The 27,355-nt window shown below is 44.9% G+C and overlaps 1 protein-coding gene across 2 annotated transcripts in view; it reads right to left on the bottom strand.

Annotated features, from left to right (window-relative positions):
- Window positions 1–1,003: 1,003 nt before the first annotated feature.
- LOC138206992 (prolactin receptor-like) overlaps window positions 1,004–27,355 on the bottom strand; it is a 36,462-nt gene continuing 10,110 nt past the window's right edge. The window contains exons 2-10 of one of the 2 annotated variants that reach the window (XM_069163950.1): window positions 25,685–26,027; window positions 12,416–12,525; window positions 9,421–9,562; window positions 8,101–8,270; window positions 5,962–6,140; window positions 5,280–5,433; window positions 4,909–4,996; window positions 4,544–4,613; window positions 1,004–4,419 (exon numbers count right to left, since the gene is read on the bottom strand). In XM_069163950.1, coding sequence (XP_069020051.1) covers window positions 3,808–4,419; window positions 4,544–4,613; window positions 4,909–4,996; window positions 5,280–5,433; window positions 5,962–6,140; window positions 8,101–8,270; window positions 9,421–9,562; window positions 12,416–12,525; window positions 25,685–25,695 — 1,536 coding nt within the window. In that variant the 5' untranslated portion in view covers window positions 25,696–26,027 and the 3' untranslated portion in view covers window positions 1,004–3,807. The remainder of the gene's footprint in view (window positions 4,420–4,543; window positions 4,614–4,908; window positions 4,997–5,279; window positions 5,434–5,961; window positions 6,141–8,100; window positions 8,271–9,420; window positions 9,563–12,415; window positions 12,526–25,684; window positions 26,028–27,355) is intronic. The other variant, XM_069163951.1, reaches the window with a different exon arrangement.

Raw genomic sequence — 27,355 nt, 5'->3', positions numbered from 1 at the left:
ACACCGGAGCTGCAGGTAACTGAGTACTTTTACTCGAGTGCTTCCACTGCAGGAGGATTCAATGTCTTTCTTTCATTGGTGCTTTTTCTGTTTTTGTCTTCAAACATTGATTCTTTTATCCAGTCCTTTAAAACTTTGTGTTTTTAAACTTTAACGAGACAGTTGATGATTTTATTTTTGGTTTTGGCCGCACTAAAAACAAAATGCAAACAAATGGCGGCTGCTGAATTCTGCAGTGAAACCAAACTGTTCAGTTATAAAAGCAGGAAAAATCAAATCACATCCTCACAAACAGTTCAATCTAAACACCAAAACTATCTTCATGGTTCGGGTTGAACGATGCCACTCTTTCCTTCTCAGTCACCTGACTTCCTCCTTTGCTCCTGCCATAATTACTACAGCCACTAGAGGTCGCAGTAAACATAAATAGTGTTGTTTTGTGTTTCTCTGTTCTGCTGTTGAGGGTCAGCGCAACTCTTCAACATTTCTCTGAGTATTTCTGTTAAATCTGGTACTTGACTTTTTAAGATTTTCTTCACGGATTCAACAATAAACAATTTTTTTTTCTCTTTTCTCGGTTCCGACGGCGGTAAAGTCTCCGTGTTTCAGTCACGTCTGAGCGTCAAGGCTGTGTGTGTTTATCTACACTCTGCTGACAATCATCTGGACTATTTTTAACCTGAGAAGGCAGCTAATTTAAGACACACGGTCACGCAATGTGCGGTCATTATTTCTCGTTAGACACTGACTAAATGAATAGCAGGGAGGTTTGACTGATGAGACCATTTCAATTCCAACGACTGGATGTTTTCAGGGGATAAAACCGCAGTCACCCCTCCGTGACTTCTTCTTTTCCTTTCTCATAGAGAACATTTTCATTTCCTGTGACATATTCTTACTTTGTTTCATTAGATGAAAAGCAGGAGGCGTGTGCTCTCTGTGTTGACTTCACAATTTACCTTTAACTTTCCGTGTGTGCGCTAAGAACAAATGCATGACGAAGTAAAGATTAACAACTTTATTTTTTTAAATGGAAAAGTGCTTCGAGCGGACGACAAATGTTTAACAACACAGTTCTTCGGTGAATCAGAGGAAAATCAACATTATTCACCACAAAAGATATTTTTGAATTAGGATGTACAAACAGCAGTTAAAACTCCTGAAAAGGGAAATGAATGCTGTCAGCATGTACCGGTGTGCCGTGCGGTGGTACGTGAGGCCGCCAAGGCAGCAGATACGAGCTGAAATCTCTATCAAAGAACTCTCTGTTGAGTTGGGAGGTGAACAATAGATAAATAGAAACCTTGAGATACTGCAAAAGTAGTGTTCAAAATGTCAGAGTTTAACCATCTTTAATCGAGCAGATCAACACGAAGACGCTTGTCTCCCTTCAGCTTTCAGCTTTGCATCAGGGAAACACATTTTAGAGGGATTGTTAAATCAGTCTGGAAAGTACCAGAACATTTCTACTGAACAGTCCTATAAACTAAATCATCTCTGGCAGCTTTTCCGTCATTTAATCCCATAATTCATATTCATATGGACTGCAGTGCAACTCAGTGCAGTGCGGCGCTTCTAACCTGTGAGCCCCCTGCAGGTGTGTTAAAGCTATTACAAGTAAGAAGGGATTTTAGGTGGATGGTTTCTGAGGTCATGACCCTTGAACTGAACTGCTATAAAAGTCACTTTTTCTTGGTTTAATTGGCACATTTTCACCGCCGACTCTTTTTCAGCCTCAGAAATAATTTGGATTTAAATGTCAGTTATAAATGATGAACTCTGCACACTTCCAGGTGCCTTTTCACTTTTCATTGCATCGAGAGCAGAAGAAAACAGACTTGAGCGGGTCGTACACATGCTCCACACAGCACACAGGCGTTGTCTGCTGACACTTCAACACAGCAGAAGAAAAGCAAACGAATACTGCCGTGTTAAAAAAAGGCACAATCAGGCAAAAAAAACAAAAAAAGAGACAACGACAGGATGTCTGACTGCAACAGTGACAAGACGAAAAGACAGCGAAGGTACGACGTCACCGCTGGCTGAGCTCCCAGAATCAGAGGTGAAGGTGGAGGAAGAGCAGCAGGTGTTTACGCCAGCGTACGATGACCAGTGTTTCAGAGGCTGTGAGGCCATCGGGGCTGATATTGCTTTTCTTTGCTCCCCAGTTAGCACCTCAACCCTCATCTGAGCAGTTTGATACACAGCAAGTCAGACGATGACATCATCAGGTAGAAAGTATTGGTGCGGCCTCGAACCACCGGTGCTTCGTGTTTCTGTCGAGGCTTAAAGAGTCCAAACCGGTGAAGTGCTCGTGACTTTTCTTTGGCACTCTTTGGCAACGCGTGGAGAATTTCAGGTGAACGAAGAGGGAGATAAAAAGTCAAAGATTATCAAGCTGTGGCCGGTGGCTTTTCGTGGGGCCCATGTGGAGATCTGAAGACGGGACAAATCTCACTGCGGCTGTGAAGTGGTGAAGCCACTAACTGTACAAACTTGGAGGTATTCACGGTTCATGTAAAAAGTAAAGAAGTAGTAGTTGGTGGACGGGCAGCAGAACAACGACTGCTCGGCTTCGGGAGCTGTCTGGTCTGAAGGGGCTGCTGGGACGAGTTCTACAGAGGAGAGTCGAGCCTCGCTGCAGGACTCCCCGACCAAAAGGAGAACATCCTTCTCAGGGCGTCTGGGCTCCACCTTAAGGGCGGACGGAGGAGTTCAGAGGTTCAGAAGCCGAACTAAAAGGAGGGAGCGCTGGTTCTTTTTCTTTGCTTTCCACAACAAACTAGACTGAGGTCGGTCACTCTGCTTTTCTAAAATATACAAAATCCATTTTCTAATCGGGTTTCCTTTGTTACACAGGACTAAAGCGATCCATTATAAAAAATATATATCCCACTTCTGGTGTGACAGTCTGAGACTCTTCTCTGGGAAATAAAGAGATGTTCAGAGTTTCATGTCGTCTGGAGGGAGCGGAGGTTCCTCTGAATGGGATGACGGCAAATAATAATATAATGAGGCAGATTCAGAGACGCAGAGTCTCCACATGTGGATTCATATTCCACTCATGTTCAGGGTGATCAGTTGTTCCCTTAATGAGCTGGCACATACTCCACATATATGATGAATATGAGTGGTTTGTCCCACATAAAAGCACATCTGATTTATCTCACAACGTTTTTATAGTTTGAGCTCTTGGATCGTCGTCATATTTAATACGACAGAGAAAACAGAGGCTGTGAATGTTCATCGTAGCCGGTAAATCTCAACACCTGACGCCATTGCACTTTCCTTTTTCCTGAGAAAGACCCTGAAAGAGAAGCTTTGCGGAGACGAACACACTGTGGGAGAAGCAGCTTTCTTCTCCTTCTTTTCTTTTAGTCAAAGCTGCATCGAGCAACTTTTTTCAAGTTAGATGAACTTCATTACCCATAAACAAATCAAGAGGTGTGACACCGTTAAAGTCGTCAGGACAGAGTGCTTGTTAGCGGCTGTTTAGTTTGCGGTGACATGTATGGAAACTGACATTAAACATGAACAGGTTTGGTCCCTCAAAGTGTGAGCGGAGACACCAAACGCAGAACCGAGCTGAGGTCCAGAGGAACGTCTGCAAAGCACAACACGCTGGGCACCTAAACACAATAACCCCTCTGTTCAGGGAGAGGTCCTGCAGGTCCACTTCCTGTTTGGAAGTCAGGTGTGACGGCGCGGAACAGAACAGGAGCAGAGTCCGACCAGCAGGTGGCAACGGTCTCCACGTGTCAGCACATAGTCTCAAAGTCTCTGGATGTTTCACTTCCTGTCATTCATTCAGCCCTTGTTGTCAACAGCAACAGGCAACAGAGGGACAGCCGCTTCGCTCCTGTCCGAGTCGGCGCCGTCTTTCATCCCGTTCATCGCATTCTTCCTGGTTTGGTAGTCGCTTCGCTTCTTCTTCTTCTCCTCCTTCTCCGCCGCGTCGGCCTCCACCCTCGGGAACGGAGGGAACTGGCAGTAGGCCGGCGGCAAGCACGGCACCAGGTGCACCTCGCCGCTTTCATTCGTGAGCTGGACGCAGGTGTAGAAATCCTGAGGCTGGTGGCTGCTGGGGAAAGCAGAGGGGTTGGAGACGGGGCCGGTGATGCTGTAGTCCGTCCCCGGCAGAGACACGATCTCCGGCCGCGGCCACGGAGACGGGACGTCCAGCGGCGCGGCGAAGGCCTCGGGAGGCGAGCAGCAGGAGGGCGACACGCTCTGCTCACGGGGAACCATCAGGGTGTCCTTCTCCCTGTCTGAGGGGTCGCCCGGGACGCAGCGGTCCCTCAGAGACGTCAAGTACACATCGTTGGCGCTGACCTGGTCCCACGCTTCCTCCGAGTAGCGGGGAGGTCTGTAGCTGTGGAAGTTACTGAAGTGACGGTTGATTTCATCCAAGTTCCCCTTCTGAGAGGAAGAGACGGAGAGGGAGGTCACCTTCTTACCACACACACACACACACACACACACACACACACACACACACACACACACACACACACACACACACCGCTCCGCCACTGTGTGTTACCTTCAGGAGCCGCGGGTCCAGGCCGATGATCCGCGGCTTCGGGATGGGAGGCAGGAAGTACTCTTTTATTCTGAAGGTGAGAACATAAAGAGAAGGAGCTTGAAGAGGCTGCGCACACACACACACACACACACACACACACACACACACACACACACACACACACACACACTGCTGTGTCACCCCAGAGACAGGCAGGCAGAGATGGAGGTTTTCTGTGTGACCCTGAGATGAATATTCTTTTTATTTAGGAGAACCTCAGTGTTTTAATGTAAAACAAGCAAACATCAGTGTATTATTCGGATATGTGTGTGTGTGTGTGTGTGTGTGTGTGTGTGTGTGTGTGTGTGTGTGTGTTGTCTCACCTCTTGGTTTGTGGAATGATTCCAAAGGTGATGACCAGCAGAGCCACGACACCGACTCCCGTCACCAGAATCAGCACCAGGAGTTTACCTGCACATGAAGAGGACATTTAATCACAGTCACCTCCTCTTCCTCCTCCTCCTCCTCCTCCTCCTCTGCAGCTTCACTCCTGCAGGGCTACAGATTTAACTGGAGAAGAAAGTGAAAGATGGCTGTTTAGTGAGCACGTGAGAGCAGCATGATTCAAACCTAAACAACAGACCTGCTGCTGAAACAACAGAAATGCACCAAAAAACATCAAAAACTTGTCCGAATAAAAGCACGTGAAATCAGCATCGTGGTTGTCATGGGAACCCGGCCCTCGGCGGCGTACCTGCGGTCGGCCTGGCGGGGATGCTCATCAGCAGCATGGAGCTCCATTTGCTCCACAGGCCGTAGTTGTGCGAGCGGCAGCGAACTCGGACCGCGTAGTCGCCGACGGGGAGGCCGAGCAGCTCCACGCGAGGCTCCCGCAGAGGATGCTTCACCTGCACAGATCACACCACCTGCCGTCAGACACTCGGGGGGGCACGCCGCCCTGCTCTCCAGAGGAAAGCATCCACGCTGCATTTACACAACACGCAGTTCTTCTTCCTTCACCGACCTCACTTCGCTGCCGTTCAACACTTTTATGCTGAGGCTGCAGTTCTGCACACAGCTGCTCCCTCACTCCTCCTGCACACTGATTATCAGGTTGGAAAAACAGCTTTCATTGGTTCTAAATTAAGATTCACTCCGTGAAACAGCAATTTATCCTTGGGTTATTCATGAACTGTAACAGATGAAGGTTTTCTGCACACTTTAAGGGACGTAAAATTAGACAAAATAACATGAAGGCAAGTTTAATGTCTTCAAATCCTTCCATATAAAACTTTTTGATTTAAACATAAAATAATACAATCCATTCATTAAACCAAAACCTTGCATAACAAGTAACAACATCACCTTTGAAACCTTTGAAAAAGCTTGTATTTAGTCAATCTGACGACTTTGCCCAAAACTAAGACTTCTGGTACCTTCCAGTTGTCGGGCTCGGTGACACGCCGGTACTGCAGCTCGTACACCAGCGTGATCCAGCCGTACTGCAGGTCCGAGGGCACCGGGTACGTCCAGGACAGCAGCGCGTTGTGGCCCATCTCGTCGCCGCCGGCGTCCGTCAGCGTGCCGGTGAGGTTGACCGGAGCCTCGGTCTGAACTGGGAACACACATGTTGTGAAATGTCAGAAAAAAAGGTTCTTGGTGCTCTTCAGATTCTTCACACAGGCAGAGAATCCAACACGTTTATAACCTCTGGAATGAAGCAGTGCTGCTGTTGTATTAATATCTTCTGTTATTCATGCAGGGAAATCTCAGCTACCCTCATTTAATATGAATATGATTCTACAGCCCCGTGACATGTATAATCTGTACAGCATTGAACTAACGTCTTTTCCAGCGCCCCCTGGTGTCCATTCTTCACATTGCTTGAACTACTGCTGGAGTGTTCCTGTCTGGCAGAGACTGATGCTTTTATATGAAGCAGGCCGTAACACGCCACCCAGATCCAGAACAGAGTCCTGACATCAGCTGGCTGTCAGTGTCCGTATTGATCTTAAAACTCTTTGACTTGTTTTTAAAGCACTTCATGGTCTTGCACCGGTTTGTCCGTCTCACATGCTGACAGCGTACGAACCAGTTGGGCCCCTCAGGTCCTCCGACTGGAGTCTTTGGCTTTTAGCTGCGATGCTGGAAGAGTCTGAGGACCTGAGAGCTGCCGGAAGTGCTGAAATATTAAACTTAAAACTTTGATCACGATGGTTTATTTATTCTTTTCACATTTGAATATTCTGTCTTTCTTTGAATTACTTCTTCTGTTAACGTTAAATTTTTATTTTTTTAAATTTTTTTTATTGCATGTAGTTTTCTTCATTCTTATATTTGACCATATTTACTGTTATTTTATCTTTGAGATTTATCTCATGTATTTTTAATCATGTCTATCTTATTGGCGTCAGATTGTTGTAATTATTTCTCTCTGTTCACAGTCTTTATTTATTTTTGATTCTCCACCTGTGTCTTATGAAGCGGCGCCGCCCTGCGCTGCAGCGTGGGCTGACCTCCTGCTCGGCGGTGATAACAGCCACGTCTCTGACATCTCAGACGAACAAAAGATCAGTGCGGCGGTCACATGGACACACGCCCCAGGCTGCTTCACATGTTAATGGTGATAAATCCCACACTCACACACAAACGTGCTCTTTCACATGACACAGAGCATGAAGCCCCTCAAACCGGCACAGGAAGTGGACTCATTTGCTCCACATCTGCAGCATCTGGACAGTAACAGACACTCAGTCCTCAACAAACCAGATTAACTGCTGGCAGAGCTTCATGCTGAGTCTCCACCAAAATAAGAGCTGGTTTAGGGGCTTTAAAAACTATCACTCAGTGAAGGAATGACCTCGTGAATGTTAGATTTTGGTGAGAAAAGTGGTTGCTGACAGACTCAATATGAATGCAAACAGGCTTCCAATGAAGTCACGAGTTCATTCCCACCTTTAACCGTCTGTCCTGAAATGCTCTGCTGCTGAAGGACTGAAAACACGAGGATTCTCAGGCAAGTTCTGCAGCATTCATTACTTCCAAATGTTTCATGTCATCGTCATATTCATCTACATAATTTGATATTCATAGTTTTAATTAACATCGTCCCGCCCGAACGTGCAGATGTTAACGGGCTCAAACAAACACAGCAGAGAATAAAATGTGATTTCAATCTAGGCTGGAATTAACTCAAATTACTGTGAACACACCGTCAAGTGAATTAAATCTTCCTCATGCAACCTCATCACCTCCCCGGGAGCAGAGTCAATTGAATCCAGCGAGTCCTGAAGGCATTTCACATTTGCACATTATCTGTTTCACGCTCGGTAGCGTTTTCCAGACACCTGCTGCTCTGACCGCAGGTCTGCGAGGCACCACAGGCTGCTCGGCTGCACACAAGCTTTACCACCGCTACAGAATGCCTCTGGTCCAACCTGCACCATACTCCATTGAAAAATGTCTTATTTTTGAGGTGTCAAGCAAAACCAACCAAACATACAGGGACTCAGTTTGTTTTGTTGGTGAAGGGTAATAAAAGCCCACATGTCAAACATGATGCTGGACCTCCTCACCTATCTCTGCCACGTCCAGGCAGTGCTCCTGGGAGGTGTAGTTCCTGTGTGCGGTGACGGCGGTGACGTTCATGCAGTAGATCTTCCATATGGACGTGTGGCTGCTGTCGAAGTGGCAGCTGTTGGGGCCGGCGGTCACGTAGTTGGGACATTCGTGTTTGGGCCCCTTACTGCAAACATCACAGGAAAAAGGCTGTTTGATTATACGAAGACGTGAGCGTCAGGGAGTCACTGAACAAACTACCAGACAACTTTCTATCAGCTTCACTGATAAATAAATTATTATTTTTCAATGTCGGAGCCTGAAAACTTTTGCACGGGACGGCCGACAGTCTGAGATTTTTACTCTTTCATTTGCATACACTTTTCTGTGCAACTGGTGTGTCGCCGGGTCACTACGAAGTGTGCCTGCAGAATTCATTCACCGCTCAAACTGTTTATTTAGTCTTTATCAGACGATCCCTGATTTACATCTGTTTTCACATACAAATGCACAAACTGCAGCAGGAGAGCGAGACAACAATCGATGGAGCTCTGAGCAGTGAAGCAGTGTGGGGTCAAAGGCACAATCCAATTTGTCCTGATTTCTCCGCTGTGTGCGCCATGTGGGCCGGCTGGTGTCTGTCTGAGGCCACGTGAGGCTCCGTTCAGGATTTCAGAGCGGCTTTGAAATATTGACGTCTTAAAAGCCTCTCGATGAAGTGAAGCACGAGAAATCAGACTGAGACTTTTGATCCGCGGCTGATTTTCTCGTTCCGTTGGAGAGAAATCTTAAAGCTGCAGACTGTTTTCCACTTTTTGTTTTGTTTTTGTTCCTGATGATTAATAACAGAATCAAAACCACAGACTGGAAATAAAAGTGGATCGAGCTTCAGGATCTGACAAGTGAGACCAATGCGGAGGTGCAGTACCACCGAGGGCCACTAGAGGCTGGCTCCATAGACTCCCATTCAACTTCTCTCATTAAATACAAAGTCAGTTCATGTTTTTGTGGTCGTTCTGAAAATAATTCCAGCATTCATTATATATTAGGCCTCAAACACAGATATGTTTGATTGCTTCTGAGCGGCGGTCTACAAACCGATGGGTGACATCACGGTTGGTTGCTGCTCAAATAAAACCCCAAACTCACAGGTGCAGGTTTTCCTTGCATTGTTCAGCTCTAGTTTTTCCCCAGTTTACATCGTCTCCATCAGTTGAGTCACGTTGTAAAAATACAATCGCTCATTATGGAATACTTCAGACTCAGATCTGTGTTTTGAACCCTCCTCGTGGGACACTCGGGGCGGTGTCAGGGTGCCGGACATGTGCCGGACGTACTCTTTGGAGTAGGTGAGGACGTAGGAGACCTCCTCTCCGTCCGTCAGGTTGTCGAGCGGATGCCACCAGCAGGTGAAGTCCTCCATGTTGGGCGAGCGGCAGTAGTAGATGTGAGGCCTCGTCGTCTCCGCACCGACCTCCTCTGTGAGGAAAAAAAACCAACAACCTCAAAGTCAGCAGCACCATGGCAACGGAGAGCAGGACCAGCTGTTTTCATGCATGTGTGAGTTGAGACAGGTGGAGTTACAGACAGGTGACTCTTTATGTACCCACGTACCCAACACCGTTTATCACTTTTAAACAGTTTAGGATTAAAGAGCCGGTTGCAGGCTGATTTTTTTTCCCCACTAAATTAATACTTAAAGTTTCCTGGAAAATTATTGTTTGAGAAGTTAATGTTCAATTTGATAAGTTTTAGGAGACATAAAGGCAAAATTCAGATGAAAAAGTGAGAATTTTTGCTCGTTTCACCTTAAATTTCAGGATTTGTCAACATGGTTGGGTTGAGTATTTCCTGACGTGGCTCGGCTGCTGCCTCCCTTCTGTGACCAGATAAATGCACCTCGTTTCATTGATGACATGTTTTGTTAATCTGTAGCTGCAGCTTTCAGGCTGTCGTTTCGTCCTCTACGACAGGAAGTAACGGACCGTGATTGTTTGAGCGTGGCCTCAGCACTCACACAGACAGAGCATGTAAATCTCCTTCGTTCTCTCCGGTCTCACACTGCGACCTGTGAAGCTGTGTTTGGTAAACTTTGACTGACTAAAGTCACCCGCACGCTGGCTGATGGAGCTTCAGCGTCCACACACAGAGAACAACAGTTATCCTGCTGTCATCCCTCCTCTGGAAGACCTGCCTGCACACAGTGTTGGAGGCCAACAGGTGTCTGAACACAGACTGGCTTTATATGAACTGTTTGAGGTGAAATCTTTGCGTGCGAGAGGTTTATCTCTTCAAAGAGGAGCGCAACGGCCCTGAGAAACAGGTCTGATTAGAGGCTTAACCGAACACCCACACATTGTGGATTAAACCTGTGTTGACAGAAGTGTTGAACTGTATTACAGCTCTGTCTTTGTTACTGCTGCAACAAATGCTCAGTCTGCCACATAATGAGACCAAGAGCCTGCAGCCATGCCTGGCTGCTGCTGTTTCCTCTCTGAGAAGTCAGAGGATCACCAGAGTTTCTTCATTTAATCTCTTAATCTGACGTTTAAGACACCAGGAATCAGAGGAGATACAATGTGAACATAAATTAAAATGGGACCAACTTACTGAAAGTATTTCTTAGCTGTGAGTTTAAATGCTCTTTCTTTGCGTTTTCATTTTCATTGACCGCTTTAAACTTTTTATTGTGTTTTCATTTCTTGTTTTTATAATTTTGTTTCACGCTGGTAAACCAAGAAAAATCAAAGTCTGGTCATGAGTTTGTTCGGGAGCTTTCAACCGAATCTCTCGGCTGTTTTTCATCAGGTGTGAAACTGTATGAGCGCGTCTGGACTCTCCTCCACGTCATCCACGAGCAGAAGCTGCAGGGAAGCCACGGCACAATTAAAAGAGACGTCGCAGAAATATAGTCGATGAGGAGTACGCTACGCAAGTTATTATCAAAGACTCGATATCCTCACTGTCATGTAAAAGCAGAGACATCATGTGGCCGCAGCAGATCGCGGCCGTGGGAGGCGAGCCGTAATCCATCAGAGAATGCACGGAGCTGCAGTCCACGAGCAGCGGGCGAACAAAGGCCCAGTGTTCGCTGTAAGGAGCTCAGCGAGCCGCGCTGCAGGGACTTTCTGATCAGCAGCCCCCACTTCTGAGAAATAAAGCAGGAGAGGACGCACGCTGGGCCCCAGAAAGGCAGAACGAATTTATACCTGGAGCAAATCTGACCGGCCGGAGCGGACCGGCTTCATTTTTAACAGAGAATTAAGTCGAGCTTTAAGTGGCTCCGAGCGGACGTGATGAAACAGGAGGGAGAATTTCTACACTGGACTAATCGCTGCAGATTAATACATGAGGTTATGGGATGGTGCTAAAGGACCGTTCCACTGTTTTACCACTGGAAAAGGTTTCAAAATTTAGAAAAACTAGACTGGATATTTATAAACGACCTCCAAAACTTGCAAAGAACAAAGTGAGAAAGGTTCACGAGCAGAGTTTTGTTTGACTCGGTCTTCGTGCACGCCGGCTTTATTCATCATAGCCTTTAACCAAGGAGAACTTTTTCCTCACATGCAAACACAGGAAGCGCAATGAAGCTGGCTCGCAGCGCTGCGAGGAAATGAGCGCTGAACGCGCTGTTGCCATGGCGACGGCGAATAACGACGCAGCAGCTTGATCACGTCGGGATCGCAGCGGGGCTTCAGATAAACTTCAGTCCTTGCAAATGTGAGCAGAGAGCTGAAAAGCGAGCGTGTCCGAGCCGGACGTAGAAAAGGTGAGAGCACCGTGTGATGCTGAGAAATACAAGCAGCTGTGTTTGTGAGTCATCCTCCCTGCTGAGGTATCGATGAGCTGCCACACGTCCATCTGGGCGGAAATCAAATCTATGATTAAACGATTATTATTTTTAAACTCTGAGATGCCCAACGTGCAGCAGCAGCTTTCTGGGCTTCTTTTCCCTGGGTTTGTCCTGACAGGCTTCATCAGTGAGTACTTTGGAGTTGATACTCAAACTCAGGGTTGTTCATGAAAAAGTCTTTTTTTCTGAATTTGTTAGAATGTAAATGCAGGAAATAAATAAAAAACATGTAAATAAGACTAAACAGCACATATTTACTTACACCTTTCATGTACATCGCTCCTCATCTGTGACCTCATTTCCTGTCATCTTTCAACTCCCACTTTTCAAATAAAGGCCTCTCAAAGTAACAACAATAATCAAGAAACACTGTGGTTGTAGACGGCTGTTAAAACTTGTGTGGAAATAAAAATCAAACGTGGACACAGATGTTTGTCTGCAGCTGTAGATGGTTGTGTTCAAACTGTCCAACTCACCGTGGTTGTGTCTTTCTTTATGAGCGACGTCCTGAGAGATGATCCTGCTGCAGCCAGTTGCAGGAAGCAGACAGAGCAGCAGCCACAGCATCCCGCCGCCGCCCGTCAACCTGTCAACACAAACAAACAAACAAACAAACATGAGGCCTCCACAGTTGCCGCAGAGCTTTACTCACTCGGAGAACACGGAGCTTCCATGTGATAACTTCCAACAACATGTGACCCACAGACAAGTGGACGTTGGGATTTTAAGGGGCAGCAGTGTGATCGCCCTGCGGCTCTCTGAGTCCCAACGCAGAGCAGCAGTGACGCAGCATCGCCTCCTCCAGTCATGAGAATCATCACAAGGGATGAACCCCCCCACCCCCACCCCCACACCCCCACCCCCACCCCACACACACACACACACACTCAGAAATTAAACAGGAACCTCGACTCGCATTTGAAATTCTCTTTGTTTTTTTTTACCCATTTCCGATCAAACTAAAATAAATTTAGTCTTTTCCTGGTGATAAAAATCATAATGTTTAATGTCAAACTCCAGCTACAAAATTAGCACGCTCTGACATTCAGTATAAAAGTCCAACTAGTGGGACAGAGCGCAGGTCTTCATGTGTCCCTCAACATGAATTAGTCTTCTGCTCGTCAGACCCAGAGATCTTTGGGCTTCAGGGGTCGGCTCAGCGCTCATTACTCCAATCAGTCACGGATGCACATTCAGTCAGACAATCAAGCAGCTGGCTTCATCAGCATGTTTCAGCTTTGATTCTGCAGAGACAGAAACTTCAAAGATAACAGGCCTGAGGTCGGAGAAAGATGCACGACAGATGTCACAAATTTGATAGAACAAGATCTGCTTCGTCACCTGAAACCAGTTCTAGCCAGAAAGTCAGAAAACTCACTTTTTGGTTTTGATCACACTTTATTCTCCAAGAATTTATTCTCCAAGAATTTATTCTCCAAGACTGACACCATGCAGACCTGCTTCTCAACCAGCTGGGCCGGCGAGATACACCTGCTGCCTCATGTATCCTATCTGTCTGGACTCTGGAGCGTTGGTTGTGCAGATGCAGTGTACAGATGACCTGTAGGGGCAGTGTGGAGGTGTGACGGGGTCAGAGACCTGCAGGACTAAATAGAAACCAGTCGGACACTGTTACGTCCCCGCACGGCGGGAAATGCTGGAAAAACAGAGTGTGGACACGAATCCCGAGCTCAGCACCATCACGTATATATCAGGGGAGCCACTGATGCTGCGGGGAGTTACGTCGGTCTTAAACAGCAGCAGGTCAGCTGCTTATGTCACCTCAGAGGGTCGTCCTGTCCGTTTCCTCTTAATCCTGTCCTCTGTCTTTTATCTGTCCTGATTTCTTTCACTCATCATTTCTTCTTGTCTTCTGTCCTCCTTTATTGTGTTTCATCTTTTCCGCCACCATGTTTATTTTTCCTTTCTTCCTTAAATCCTATAGTATTGTTTTCCTTCCATCTTTTTAATCCTCTTCTACATAATTCCTTCCTTCTGTCCTCGTATTTCTTTCCTTGAGGCCTTCCTTCCTTCATACTTCTTCTTTCCTTCTTCCCTTCCTTCCTTTCCTCTGACCTTCCTCACTGTCCTCTCTCTCTGCTCAGTTCTTTCGACCTTTGTTTTTCCCTTCTTCTGTCCTTTGTTTCCAACGTTGGCGTCCTCCCTCGACAGCAGTTTATAGAGGATTTGAGGACGGCTGTCTGCTGCCGAGTGTAAAAACGAGGGTCAGCAGCAGACATGAACCAGCAGGGGAGAACAGAACAGTTGACCGACATCAAGATCGTGTGAACAGGCGACGGTAATGAAGTCACACGGGGGCTTAGGGGCTTTAGAGTCAGCTCTTATGAAGGCAGGGACGACAGGACAGACGTGCAAACTGCAAAACAGCGGCTCCATCCTCGAGCGCTAAGACAACAATCATAGGGAATAATCCCGGCCTTGATCTCACACAAGGGCGGATTACAGCGAGGCCTTGTTGGCTCTTATCTGACAGCCTCAGTTCACCCTGATGCACCGCAGGACACAAGATGAAAAGCACAAAAAGAGAAGTGGGACAAACTGCATAGCAGCAGGTTTCTGATCTGCCAGCGCTGCCTCCAAACCGCCAAACACTAACTGGAGTTCACATGTTTTCACAATTTAAATCACAGCAGGCGTATGTGAGGATTTGTAACCCAAAAGGAAAGACTCACTGAGACTAAGCAGCACACCGTGCTCCTCTAAATGATCGAGATGATCAGAGCCCATTCTGCTTCAGGATGTTTCCCTGGTGGCCGCATTCTTGACATTCAGCGCAGACTCCCCACCATCCTCCCTAAATGTCCCAACATCAGCACCATAATCAGAGCTGGACAGTCAGAGGTTTTAAAACGAGACTTTCAGGCACTCCTCAATTCATTGTTGGACACTGGCAGCAAGATCATTGTCTCAGGCCCCATCCCACCCACAACAGGGGAATCCAGAGGTGGTCCAGACTTTTATCTCTACACACCTGGCTGAAAGACTACTGGGTTCTCCAGAATCAAACCCATACTGTCACACTCTGACCTGGAAAAAGTCATTCATGCACTCATTTTCTCTCGACTCGACTACTACAACTCCTTTCTGGCATAAACCAAAAATCTCTCTCCCGCCTCCAACTAGTCCAGAATGCAGCAGCTCGGCTTCTTACTGGTTTTAACAGACGACATCACACTAGTCCAGTTCTGGCCTCTCTCTGGCTCCCAGTTGGTTTTAGAATTGATTTTAAGATTTTGTTGATCACTTTTAAGGCCCGCCTCGGTCTGGCCTCGAGCTACATTACTGAAATGTTAGCCCCATATGAGCCAACTCGCAGCCTTAGATCCTCCGGTGGGCCCTTCTGGCCGTTCCCAAGTCCAGACTTAAATCAAAGGGTCACCGTGCTTTTACCATCAGAGCCCCTCGACTTTGGAACGACCTCTGAGGAGATGAGGCTCACAGAATCATTGACTTCTTTTAAATCACTTCTTAAAACCCATTTTTTTTATAGAATTGCTTTTAAGTGATGTCGTCCTTTTATGTTTTTTATGCAGTTCTTTTGTTCCTGTTTTTGTTTGTTTATTTTATTCATTTATTTATTTATTTGTTTGTTTTCTATTCCATTTGCTCGTTTTGGTTATTTGTTTGGTTTTCTTGTATTTATTACCTTTATGGTTTGGTCTCTTTTACCTCCTGTTTTCTTAAATGTTTACCGGTATTGACGTCATGTTTGTCTATGCTTTGCTTCTCTGTAGAGCACTTTGTAAACTCTGTTTTTGAAGGTGCTGTATAAATAAAGTTATTATTATTATTATTATTATTATTATTATTATTATTATTATTAAACAGCCAGCCGGAGGACACCTGGATAAAAGGAGCTCGCTGTAGTTGGAGTTGGCAGCAGCTCCGAGCTGAGTGACACCGCCTCGTTCTCACGATCTGCAGCCAGAGTCGAGGAGCAGCAGGAAGCCACCAGTAGACATACACACTCTGACACGCTTTATTCTTTCTACCATGAACGGATGAGTCACCTGCTTGTGTAACGTTACCTTTCTGTCTTATGGAGCGGCTCAGATATGAAGACATGCAGATGAGTCTCTTTGTGGTGTTTTCAAAAACATTTTAAGTTTTAACGTTTTGTCGCAGTTTTGTTTCACTTAGTAATTATTTTCTCAAAGTAGTTTTTTGCAGTATTTTATACGTCTTAGATGTCCTATTGCAACTCTTTGTGGTCATTCTGTGTCTTTTATGGTAATTTTCTGTGTATTTGTGGTCATTTTGTGTCCTGTTGGGGTACTTGTGTCTCTCTCTGGCTCTATGACTTTCCAACGGTCCCGAGGGCCCATTGATGTCTCACACACTTGTAAACTATCATTAGCAGTGAAACAAGGCTTCATTCTGAGTTTCTCTGAAAAAACAAACTCCCTCCCGTCAGCTGCGTGCACATCAAACAGAGTGTGTGTGTGTGTGTGTGTGTGTGTGTGTGTGTGTGTGTGTGTGTGTGTGTGTGTGTGTGTGTGTGTGTGTGTGTGTGTGTGTGTGTTTACAAGGGAAGCTGCTTTCCTTATCTTTTTCTCTTCACCTGATTCGCCCTGAAATCTAATGACCTTCCGTAGCATCCCGGTGGATTACAGCTGTTTTCACTTGTGTTTAGTAATTGACTGCCTTTATGGCGTCTTTTATTGCCCCGTAAGTCTACAATGTTCCAGGTGAAACTGCACCGACAGAGATTCAGAGGGGACCGAGGGCACTCTGCCATTTACTGCCAGTTCAAGTGAGACTTTTTATCAGGAGCGTATCTCAAAGTCCTCGTCAGCAACAAGTCACAGAACACGATGAAGCACAAACACGTACTGTGGTTTCATAATCCGAGCACTCATGTAGGACACTGTGGGTTGAACGGGACAACACAGTTCATGGTGTGAGTCGGTAACAACAGCAGGCCGACACCGCCTGACCAGGCAAACCTCAGGGCGACAAATTAAATCCCGCTCAGTACAATTATCAAACAGGAATCTAGATTCTACCATGTATATATATAAAACAATCAAAGACACACAAGGACACATGACAGGACATATTTTAAGCCCTAAAGTCAAGAATTTTGATTTAATAAACAGTCATGCGTCACAACCTGATCCAATTATGAGTTTTAAAAGTGTTAGTTTCCTGGACTGGACCATCCTGGATTGAATTAACCGCGTTTCCTTTCTGCTGTCCAAAAATAGACTCCAAAACACCATTTATCAATTCAGAAAATTAACTTTTCACGTCCGACATATAAATTTAATCCTGTTTTACATCTCTAATTAAAGACTTTAGAACTGTGCATACAAAGACTCTCTCTTTACCTCCTGTTGATGGAACTGGATGAATTTTCCATTCTGGTCAGAAAATTATATCCCCAATTCCATCTGTATTTATAGTCAGCTTTTACTCAAGGACGGCGACTGACAGGTCATCAGATCGGATATGAGAAGGTCAAAATATCTCACTGGATTGGAAAATGATCTGGTTTCATCAACCGGAGGAAAAAAACACAACAAAGTGACTTTAAAAGCACAGTTAGGCCCACATTACTTAAATATGAAGGTGTTGAACTCAGTATTGAATTGAATGAGGGAAAGCAGGTGATACAGGAGCAGCCTTCTGCACTGAGAAACATGAAGGCAGTTTTTTTTAGTCAATGTCTGTAATTTTAAAGGTTGTTTCAGTCCTGTGGTATTTAGTGCTAATTAAAAGAGCTTTTCTAGCTGGTACATTTCTAATTGATTCCTTCTGTGAGACCAGAATAACATGAAAATGATTCTGCAGCTGCTTCGCTTGATGCGGACAGTGCAGAAGAACTGACTAAAACTGTCAAAGAGCCACAGTTAGCTCCAGTCCGTGGTCACTTTTTCACATCTGTGCACAAATCACATGTGTTTGTGAAAACAAATCACTGCTATCCTGCTGAAGGAACGAGCTTCGGCTGACAAACGGCGGCGGCACAAACAGAAATGCCATCAGAGTCCGAACAACAGTATCGCAGCAGCCCTCCTGCCTGCCTCGCTATCAGATCCTCGCGGGCCAATCGTGGCGCTCGCTTTACCTGTTGTCGTGGCAACCGGCTCGCCAGTCATACATTAGGCGGATCAATACAATCAAGCACAGACTTTGATTTTGAAGGGCACACGTAACCACGCAAGTAGATTTTTATGGCGGTAAATATACTCTCACAGTATACGAGTACGCCTGGAGACACTTGAGTGATGAGGACCTGAAATATAATCTGAAAAATCAAGTGGAGGAAATGCTTTTTTATTCTTTTAAGCTCCTGTTCATGAATATTTATCTCACGAGTCAGAGAAGGTGCAGATTAATTTGTGATTAAGAATCATTAAGAAAAGCAGAACGATGTGCACATGAATGAGTGACAGTAAACACAGCATTGGATCCACGTACCTGTCGGAGCCTGACAGCATGTTTAAGGCTGACAACCAGTTGACTGCAGTAAACAGCTGGGACGTGGCTGTGTACTGACATTATAACTGTCTCAAAGGCTCATTCATCATGCAGCATGCATCTCTGCCAGGGATCCAACTGCACCACACATTTGTATTTTCTAATACTCCAGTCTGAGTTCTCAGTAAATCCTGCAGAACGCTCAGCGGTGACTCACACAGGAGCCGGAAATTGGCCCTCTGAAGTAACTTTGCTTGTTTGCCCTCACGCGGATCGAGCGGCGAGACCCTGAACCGTGAAAGCAGTCGTTCCCTCGGGCGGCAGCTGCTAAAAAGCGAAGGAGGTGTGAGGAGGCAGAAACCTGTCGAGTGCAGCTGCTCACGGATGTGATGCTTCTCGTCTGGAACGCCGGCAGAGATACTTCTGTTCACCTCTGAGGAAGGTCATCAACCCCCGACGGGCCTGTTGACCCCCAACGTACAGACAGGCACCTGACATCAATCACTTCATCACTCGGTCTTCATCAATTCATTTTTAGGACCTGCTCCGTCCCCCAGAGACCTGCTCCGTCCCCCAGAGACCTGCTCCGTCCCCTAGAGACCTGCTCCGTCCCCCAGAGACCTGCTCCGTCCCCGAGAGACCTGCTCTGTCCCCCAGAGACCTGCTCCGTCCCCGAGAGACCTGCTCTGTCCCTACGCAGCAGTTTAAGAAGAAGTTGTCCTGATGTAACTGAAGTAAATTTATTCTTAAACAATTAAAAGTTTCCACTGAAGCTCTGTCTCTGGAAACGAGTCTGCAAACCTCTGATTAAAACGTTTGTTTGTCTGCAGCCGAGAGAATGAAACATTCACCTGAAGAGCACATGTTCAAAAAGCTATTTAAATGAAGCGATAAGGCTTATTTAAAGAGTGGTGGTGCTGCTGCTCCATCACAGCGCCGTCCCCACAGGCAAGACGCTGACCTTTCACAACAAAGCCTCTAATTACTCCGAACACAAACAGGAAAACAGGCCTTAATAGAAATGGCTTCATAGAGGGAGAAAACGTTTATGGATCTCTGTGATATTCAGTGGAATTAATGATTGCATTCAGTTTATCGGACAACTGCACAGAAGCTGCTTTATAAGAGGCTGAAAAAACAGGAAGTATGAAAAAATAAAAGGCCCAGATTGTGTCGGAAACTTTAAACCTGATGCAGATTTCAGAGGAAAACTTATGTCAAGGATTCGTTTTTCCCTCTTATAGATTTTCTGATTACAGCTGAAATGATTGGTTAATTGGTTGGTCAATAGCAAAGCATTCAATCGACTCAAATACACACTGGTTTATGTGGCTTCTCTGACATCTGAATATCTGTTGGGAAACTGTTGCCTTTCATTTTACACATGATAATAACAATAAAGTGAAGATAGCCCATAATAGAAATCATTTCCACCGCTCCTGCATTCACAGTCGAGCCGCAGCTCGCACATTAATCGATTGACTAAAATGAGTCAGCATCTATTGAGATCCTTGTGGCAAAAGGCAGAAGTTTACCAGCCAGATATTTTCTACTCTCACACTGGACCCTCGGCGTTTCCGTCAGACACACTGCTGCTCTATGCAGCCACGACTTCAACCGTCATGTGCAGATCCAGCAGCGATAAGTCTTATCTGGAGGACGTATGCTACTCTGCAGCTCCATTCCCCTGGTGGTCAGAGCATCCACCCATCACATCGCCTCGGGTAACACACACACACACACACACACACACACACACACACACACACACACACACACACACACACACACACAGGAAACGCAGATCTGATCCGACAGGGGCATTCGATCCACAGGGAGTCACATGTTGCGTTGGCATAAACACTGCAGCATTATATAATCCTGCGTGTCCATGTTGACCTGTTACTAATTAACACACACACGGCGAACACATGCGGACACACACCAACATAACGCACACGGTGCCGGGACAGGAACTCATTTAAAACAGATCTGAGAGCGAATTCTTCAACAGTCAGTGTTTGAAAAAGACACGAGGAGAGACGTGTTTAATGTTTCCTGAGCAGATTTCAAAGGAAACAATGCTTTCATGTGAGCTCCAGACGACGGTTGTCTCCTGACTGTCTTTTTTAAACAGCTTAAACAGCTCTAAACAATCCCTGACTGCCTTTCAAAAGGATCAACATCTCTCTGGAAACCTTTTTCCAACAATTCATCACCGTCCTAATCGCTGGATTTGTGTTATGTGTCATCTGGACGTGAGAAGACGTGAAGGCTTTAAATGACAGTGTTTGATCTTTGATCTTTATATACACTCTGTGCTCTCTGTCCCGTACCAGCAGTGTAACAGGTGGATAACATGCAACACCCTGAGATCAAACCACAGCAAACAATAAAATACATGCAAGCAGAGACTCGTCATCAGTTCCCATCATGCACCTGCACTGCTCTCATTCGTGGCTGTGGACGGCTCTCTTTATGAACAGACCCCGCCTCTCTCCGATCCCAACAGGATTTATCCTGCTGTCCATGGCCTGCTGGAGGATACCAATAAGAGTAAATAAAATCAGGCCACTGACAGCACACAGAGCCGAGGCAGGGACTCTGGAAAGACTGGACTGAGCTCATGTTTGTGGGTTCGTTCAGTTTCCTCCGTTTCAGACAGAAACCAGCAGCTGCACTTGCATTGACTCGGTGTCGGAGGACTTTATAACCCACTCGTTGGTTTGGCCTCCACGCAAGCACACAAACGGAGAGAAGGTGTCAGAGGTGGAAGTGAGAGTCTCCGGCTCTGTGGGCTCAGCGGACACCTGTGACCTGCGAGAGTCTTAACGGACGTCCTGTTCAAAGTCCAACGGGTTTAATGACCTCATTTGTGATGACATATCTGGAGGGACTTTACTCATTAAGGTTCATTGTGTTCCTCTGTAATCACTTTAAAACGTGCTGTATGCCAGAGGCCGGCACACGTCACTGTAAAAAAGAATACCTGAAGACACCTGCAGCTGCCAGGAACCACAAATCCACATGAAACACACTTTTCAGAGATCTTAGTTGAACGTTAACTGACAGCGCCGTTCAGTCAGAGAGAGTTTACAATATATTTCCTCAGCAGATAGAAGATAGGAGCTCCAGTGTTCTCAGTCCTGCGTTTGCCCTTTAACATGTACTTAACTGAATTTTCTGTGCTTACACAGAGACAACATTTCCCTGTTGGGGCCAAAACAAGAAGCCTGCAGCTTCCTCCGAGCCGCGCCGATGATCAACACATGATGTTGAAGGTTATATGACATGATTAGTCCTATAGAAGTAAATTCATGTGGGTAAATGGATTTTCCACGCGCAGGGTGAAGGAGACAGGAAGTAGTGTACGACGCTGATAACCGTACAGAACAGGGAACCTCCCTGCTGCTTCTCCCGTCCATTAGATAACGATTTCATACCCTCGGACACATGATTGTGACGTAAACAGGTCCTCAATCAATTTCTGACCTGCAACAACATTTTAGTTTCAGTTAACTGCATCTGAGCTGTTTGTTCAAATCCTGTTGCTCCAGTTTCACACTGAAAGCTGAAGAGAAGCATCATAAAATAAATATTTGAGAAGAATCACAAAACTCTGATGGACAACAGTTTAGTCCCAGGACCACACCTGACCACACCTGACCACACCTGAGCACACCTGAGCACACCTGAGCACACCCGACTGGAACTGTCTCACCTGACAGAGGATGAAACACAGAGCCTCATGCAACGATATTCAGAGGCTTCTTCATCAGATCAATCCAACTCTCCTGACTGAACCAACCTGACGTAAACCCCTTGTTTCACTTACTTTGTGATCATTATCATCCGTTTCGTTCACACAAACATAACCAAAGTTAAACTTTCACTTCACGCCCCGTTTAGAAGGAGACATACATTATTTTTTTCACCGAGCCCAAACAAATCACCTCCCCAGCAGTTCAATAAAGTCACGTTTCTGATGCTCTTTTCTCTCCATTAAAAGCTCTGCACGGGCAAATCACAGCGAGGAAAGAAGGTGACAACACAGCCAGATAGTCCGTCCACTCCTCTGGCCTGAAACGTCACTCATACACCTTATAATTTAGAAAAGAGTTCATACTGGAATGAAGCTTTGCATCTTCTACACATCAGCTGTCAACAGAGCAGCAAACTTTCCAGGTTCATCGGCTCAAAAGTACCTTTCTTCATTTCTAACCACATCTGCAGCAGCTTCAACAGGTGCCTGCAATCACACTTCTGACAATGTTATGGATTATTTGTGTGATTTTTGAACTGTGTGAATGCCACCTGCTCCTGCACAAAGAGGTTTGCAGTGGATATGAAAAATATAAAGGTTACGCAGGACGACAGAGGTCTCTGAATGCTGAGGTATTGAACAGACGTTTGCAGCTTGTTTACCTCTGCGTGTTGGAGGAGCGGTCCAATGTCTTGCCATTCTTGTCGGTTATAACACATGGGGGCCCCATGCAGAGATCAAAAAGTTTAAATTCAGTTTACAAAGGTCTGAAATATGTTTTCCAGTCTGCTGCAGGAAGTGACATGATGTCTGAAAAACTGCCAGGGCACTTCAACATAAATATATAACTTTCATTTTGTTGTATGCGACGATTAATTAACAATATTAAATATTAAGGCTGCAGCTAACAATCATCTCATTAGATAGATAGATAGATAGATAGATAGATAGATAGATAGATAGATATAGATAGATAGATAGATAGATAGATAGATAGATAGATAGATAGATAGATAGATAGATAGATAGATAGATAGATAGATAGATAGATAGATAGATAGATAGATAGATAGATAGGTAGGTAGATAGATAGATAGATAGAGTGCATCTGGAAAGTATTCACAGCGCTTCACTTTTTCCACATTTTGTTATATTACAGCCTTATTCCAAAATGGATTAAATTCATTTTTTCCCCTCAAAATTCTACACACAATACCCCATAATGACAACATGAAATAATTTTTTTTGAAATTTTTGCAAATCTATTAAAAATCAAAAACGAAAAAATCCCATGTATATAAGTATTCACAGCCTTTGCCATGACACTCAACATTGAGCTCAGGTGCTTCCTGTTTCCACTGATCATCCTTCAGATGTTTCTACAACTTGATTGGAGTCCACCTGGTAAATTCAGTTGATTGGACATGATTTGGAAAGACACACACCGTCTATATAAGGTCCCACAGTTGACATGTCAGAGCACAAACCAAGACATGAAGTCCAAAGAATCATCTGTAGACCTCAGACAGGATTGTATGGAGGTACAGATCTGGGGAAGGGTACAGAAACATTTCTGCAGCATTGAAGCTCCCAATGAGCACAGTGGCCTCCATCATCTGTAAATGGAAGAAGTTTGAACCACCAGGACTCTTCCTAGAGTCGGCCGCCCAGCCAAACTGAGCGATCGGGGAGAAGGGCCTTAGTCAGGGAGGTGACCAAGAACCCGATGGTCACTCTGACAGAGCTCCAACGTTGCTCTGTGAAGAGAGGAGAACCTTCCAGAAGGACAACCATCTCTGCAGCACTCCACCAAGCAGGCCTGTATGGTAGAGTGGCCAGACGGAGGCCACTCCTCAGTAAAAGGCTCATGACAGCCCACCTGGAGTTTACCAAAAGGCACCTGAAGGACTGTCAGACCAGGAGAAACTAAATTCTCTGGTCTGATGAAACAAAGATTGAACTCTTTGGCCTGAATGCCAAGCGTCATGTTTGGAGGAAACCAGGCACCGCTCATCACCTGACCAATACCAACTCTACGGTGAAGCATGGTGGTGGCAGCATCATGCTGTGGGGATGTTTTTCAGTGTCAGGAACTGGGAGACTAGTCAGGATGGAGGGAAAGATGAATGCAGCAATGTACAGAGACATCCTTGATGAAAACCTTCTCCAGAGCGCTCTGGACCTCAGACTGGGGCGAGGTTCATCTTCCAACAGGACAACGACCCGAAGCACACAGCCAAGATAACAAAGGAGTGTCTTCGGGACAACTCTGTGAATGTCTTTGAGAGGCCCAGGCAGAGCCCAGACTTGAACCCGATTGAACATCTCTGGAGAGATCTGAAGATGTCTGTGCACCGACGCTCCCCATCCAACCTGATGGAGCTTCAGAGGTCCTGCAAAGAAGAACGGGAGAAACTGCCCAAGAATAGGAGACAAGCTTATAGCATCATACTCGAAAAGACTTGAGGTTGTAATTTCTGCCAAAGGTGATTCAACAAAGTATTGAGCAAAGACTGTGAATACTTATGTACGTGTTATATTTTCCTTCTTTATTTTTAATAGATTTGCAAAAATTTTCAACAAACTATTTTCACTTTGTTATTATGGGATATTGTGTGTAGAATTTTGAGGGAAAAAATGAATTTAATCCATTTTAGAATAAAGCTGTAACATAACAAAATGTGGAAAAAGTGAAGCGCTGTGAATACTTTCCAGATGCACTGTAGATAATAGATAGATAGATAGATAGATAGATAATAGATAGATAGATAGATAATAGATAGATAGATAGATAGATAGATAGACTCTATTGATCCCACAAGGGGAAGTTTTTACGCTACAGCAGCATGAGAAGATACAGGGTAAGCAATAAATATCCAGGTAAAAATATAAAAATTAAAAAAATGAACAGAAATTAAACAGCAACAGAATAAAATTAAACCGCAACAGAATAAAATTAAGCAGCAACAGTGCAATGGTCAGAAGTTTAGTGCAAATAATTGTCAGTGATGTAGGATGGATTTGGCAATTATGGATTAAATGTACAACAGGACACACAGAGCTCATCAGATGTCACCTTCTGTCAAACCAAGAGCACAAAATATATCTGATTTATTACAGAAAAGAAGACAACAAATTATACATCAAATGATAAAAATATCCTGTAAATGATATAAATTCTTGGAGCCAAATTTGGTCCTGAGGTTTTACTTTGTTTATATAAAAACGTATAACTGCAGCCTTAAAAGAAAAAGACCTTGTGAAATGTGGTAGTGCAACACGGGAAATACATCTAAGAGTAATTTCTTCCAAAATAAAACATTTTATAATCAATTTGACCCTTAAATGAATTAAAAAAAAAATATTAAACAAGTTGTCATAATACATCTGATCAAATTGGTCCATGATTGAAGTGTGTCAGGTGTATCATGAAGCTTGGAGCTTAAACATGTGGTTCTTCTGAATGAACTCTGTGAAGTGACGTCTTGTTAACTTTTCAGTGATGAGCTGCAGATTAAAACCCGTGGATCCGTCTTACCTCAAGTCCATGGAAACCGCTTGGAGAGCCGCCTGCTGCTGCTTTAATGCCGCCTGCAGCACGCTTCCTCAAACAAAGACCCACACCGGGACCAGGACCCGCCGGCAGCCGGTCGATGCAGCCGGTAGTCCGGGAGAAGTCCACGTGAAGAGGTGGGGTCTTCTCACACAGCCGCTGCTTGCTGCTGCGCTGTCAGCGGGAGTGGTGCGTTCACGGCCGTCGCAGAGTATTTCTGTGCAGCCCTCCTCTGTAAGGCGCTTTTCCTCCACCTGATCCCGCGTCATCAGCCAAACACCAGCTGGAGCACCGGACCGAGGCACCTCCTGCCTGGAGAGGAGCGACTCTGGAACACCATAGAGCCAATAAAGGACGAGTTTAAGCATCATGCAGAAACATATATTCAAAACAAATTACTCAAAATTAGTTCGAATTAGTCACATTATGACATTTAATTTATGACTTAAGACATTATGAAATTTTGTAAACCAAAATTACAAGGTAATATTCAACAAGTCTAAAAAATATATATAAAACATACACACAAACATATATTTGGGTCATAATCACAGGAAATCATTTAAAAAAATTAATTCTCAATGAGGTCAAAATAATAAGAAACAAACATGCTGGCACTATAAAAGAAAAACTGTCTTATACAGGTTGTGTTTTACAAAATATAAGTTTACCAAATCAAAATGATTGTAGGTCAATGCCAAATATCAAGAATTTAAAAGGCAAATGTTATATTTATTATGTATTGCAAAAATAATTGTGAGATAAAAGTTTATTCCCAAGGTGTGCCTGCTAGCATGTCAGCATTTATTAGAAATAGTAGCTCACAGAGCATGTGACCTGAGTCTGCTCTCTGATTGGTTGTCCTGACACGAGAGACATGTTGAGTTTCAGGTTTGTGGAGCCGACAATATGAAAGAAAATGAACTTTTATCTCCACAGAACTAATGTTGTTGATAACAAACACACTTGACTGATCGGTGAAATCTTTTTGCTTTAACAGGTTTGAACTGAGCTGCAGTGGTGTTCAGCGCCCCCTGTTGGTGTAAAACAGCTCAGCTGTATACATTCAGTCCTGTTTTTCTGCTGCAAGAGATAGACCAAATAAAAGTCATAAGAATAAAATGACAGTCATCACTTCAGTTCAAATCGATTGTTAAAAGTTTAGAGCCGGAGGTTACGCAGACAAATGTTTGGAAACTGGTTTCATTTTAATAATGTGCATTTTATACACACATCAGGTCTTTTTAAATGTAAAATATTCACGTGAAATGTGAGATATGAACTTTAACACAGTGAGGCAGACTTAAGTAACAAAACTCCAGCTCTTTGTGATGTTTTCAGGGAAAGCTGGACCCTGCAGCAGCGCTGGCAGTCTTTCAATGTGTGAAGGAGCAGTCACCTCCGATCACGATTCGCTTTGCCCCATGGAGACAAAAATAACCAGATTATTCTCAGGAGCAGCTTGTTTGGTCGCGAGGCCTCCAGTGTTTGTTGCTCTGTTCGTTTACTGTCTCCTTGCCGATGTTTAACCAATGAGAAGAGCATGACTGCTCCCCGGAGATACAATGCATGACTCAAATTAGTGCGAGTTCATCCTCGTCTGAATGATTCATCGAACAGATCCAGATCCCGAGGTGCAGCGACGGAGGCGACCAG

The sequence above is a fragment of the Embiotoca jacksoni genome, unplaced genomic scaffold, assembly GCF_022577435.1.
Source record: "Embiotoca jacksoni isolate LCO1_2020_lvr unplaced genomic scaffold, fEmbJac1.0.p SCAF_30, whole genome shotgun sequence".
NCBI lineage: Eukaryota > Metazoa > Chordata > Actinopteri > Embiotocidae > Embiotoca > Embiotoca jacksoni.
Note: the sequence above shows the minus strand (reverse complement) of the source record. Positions and strands in the feature narration are given on the sequence as shown.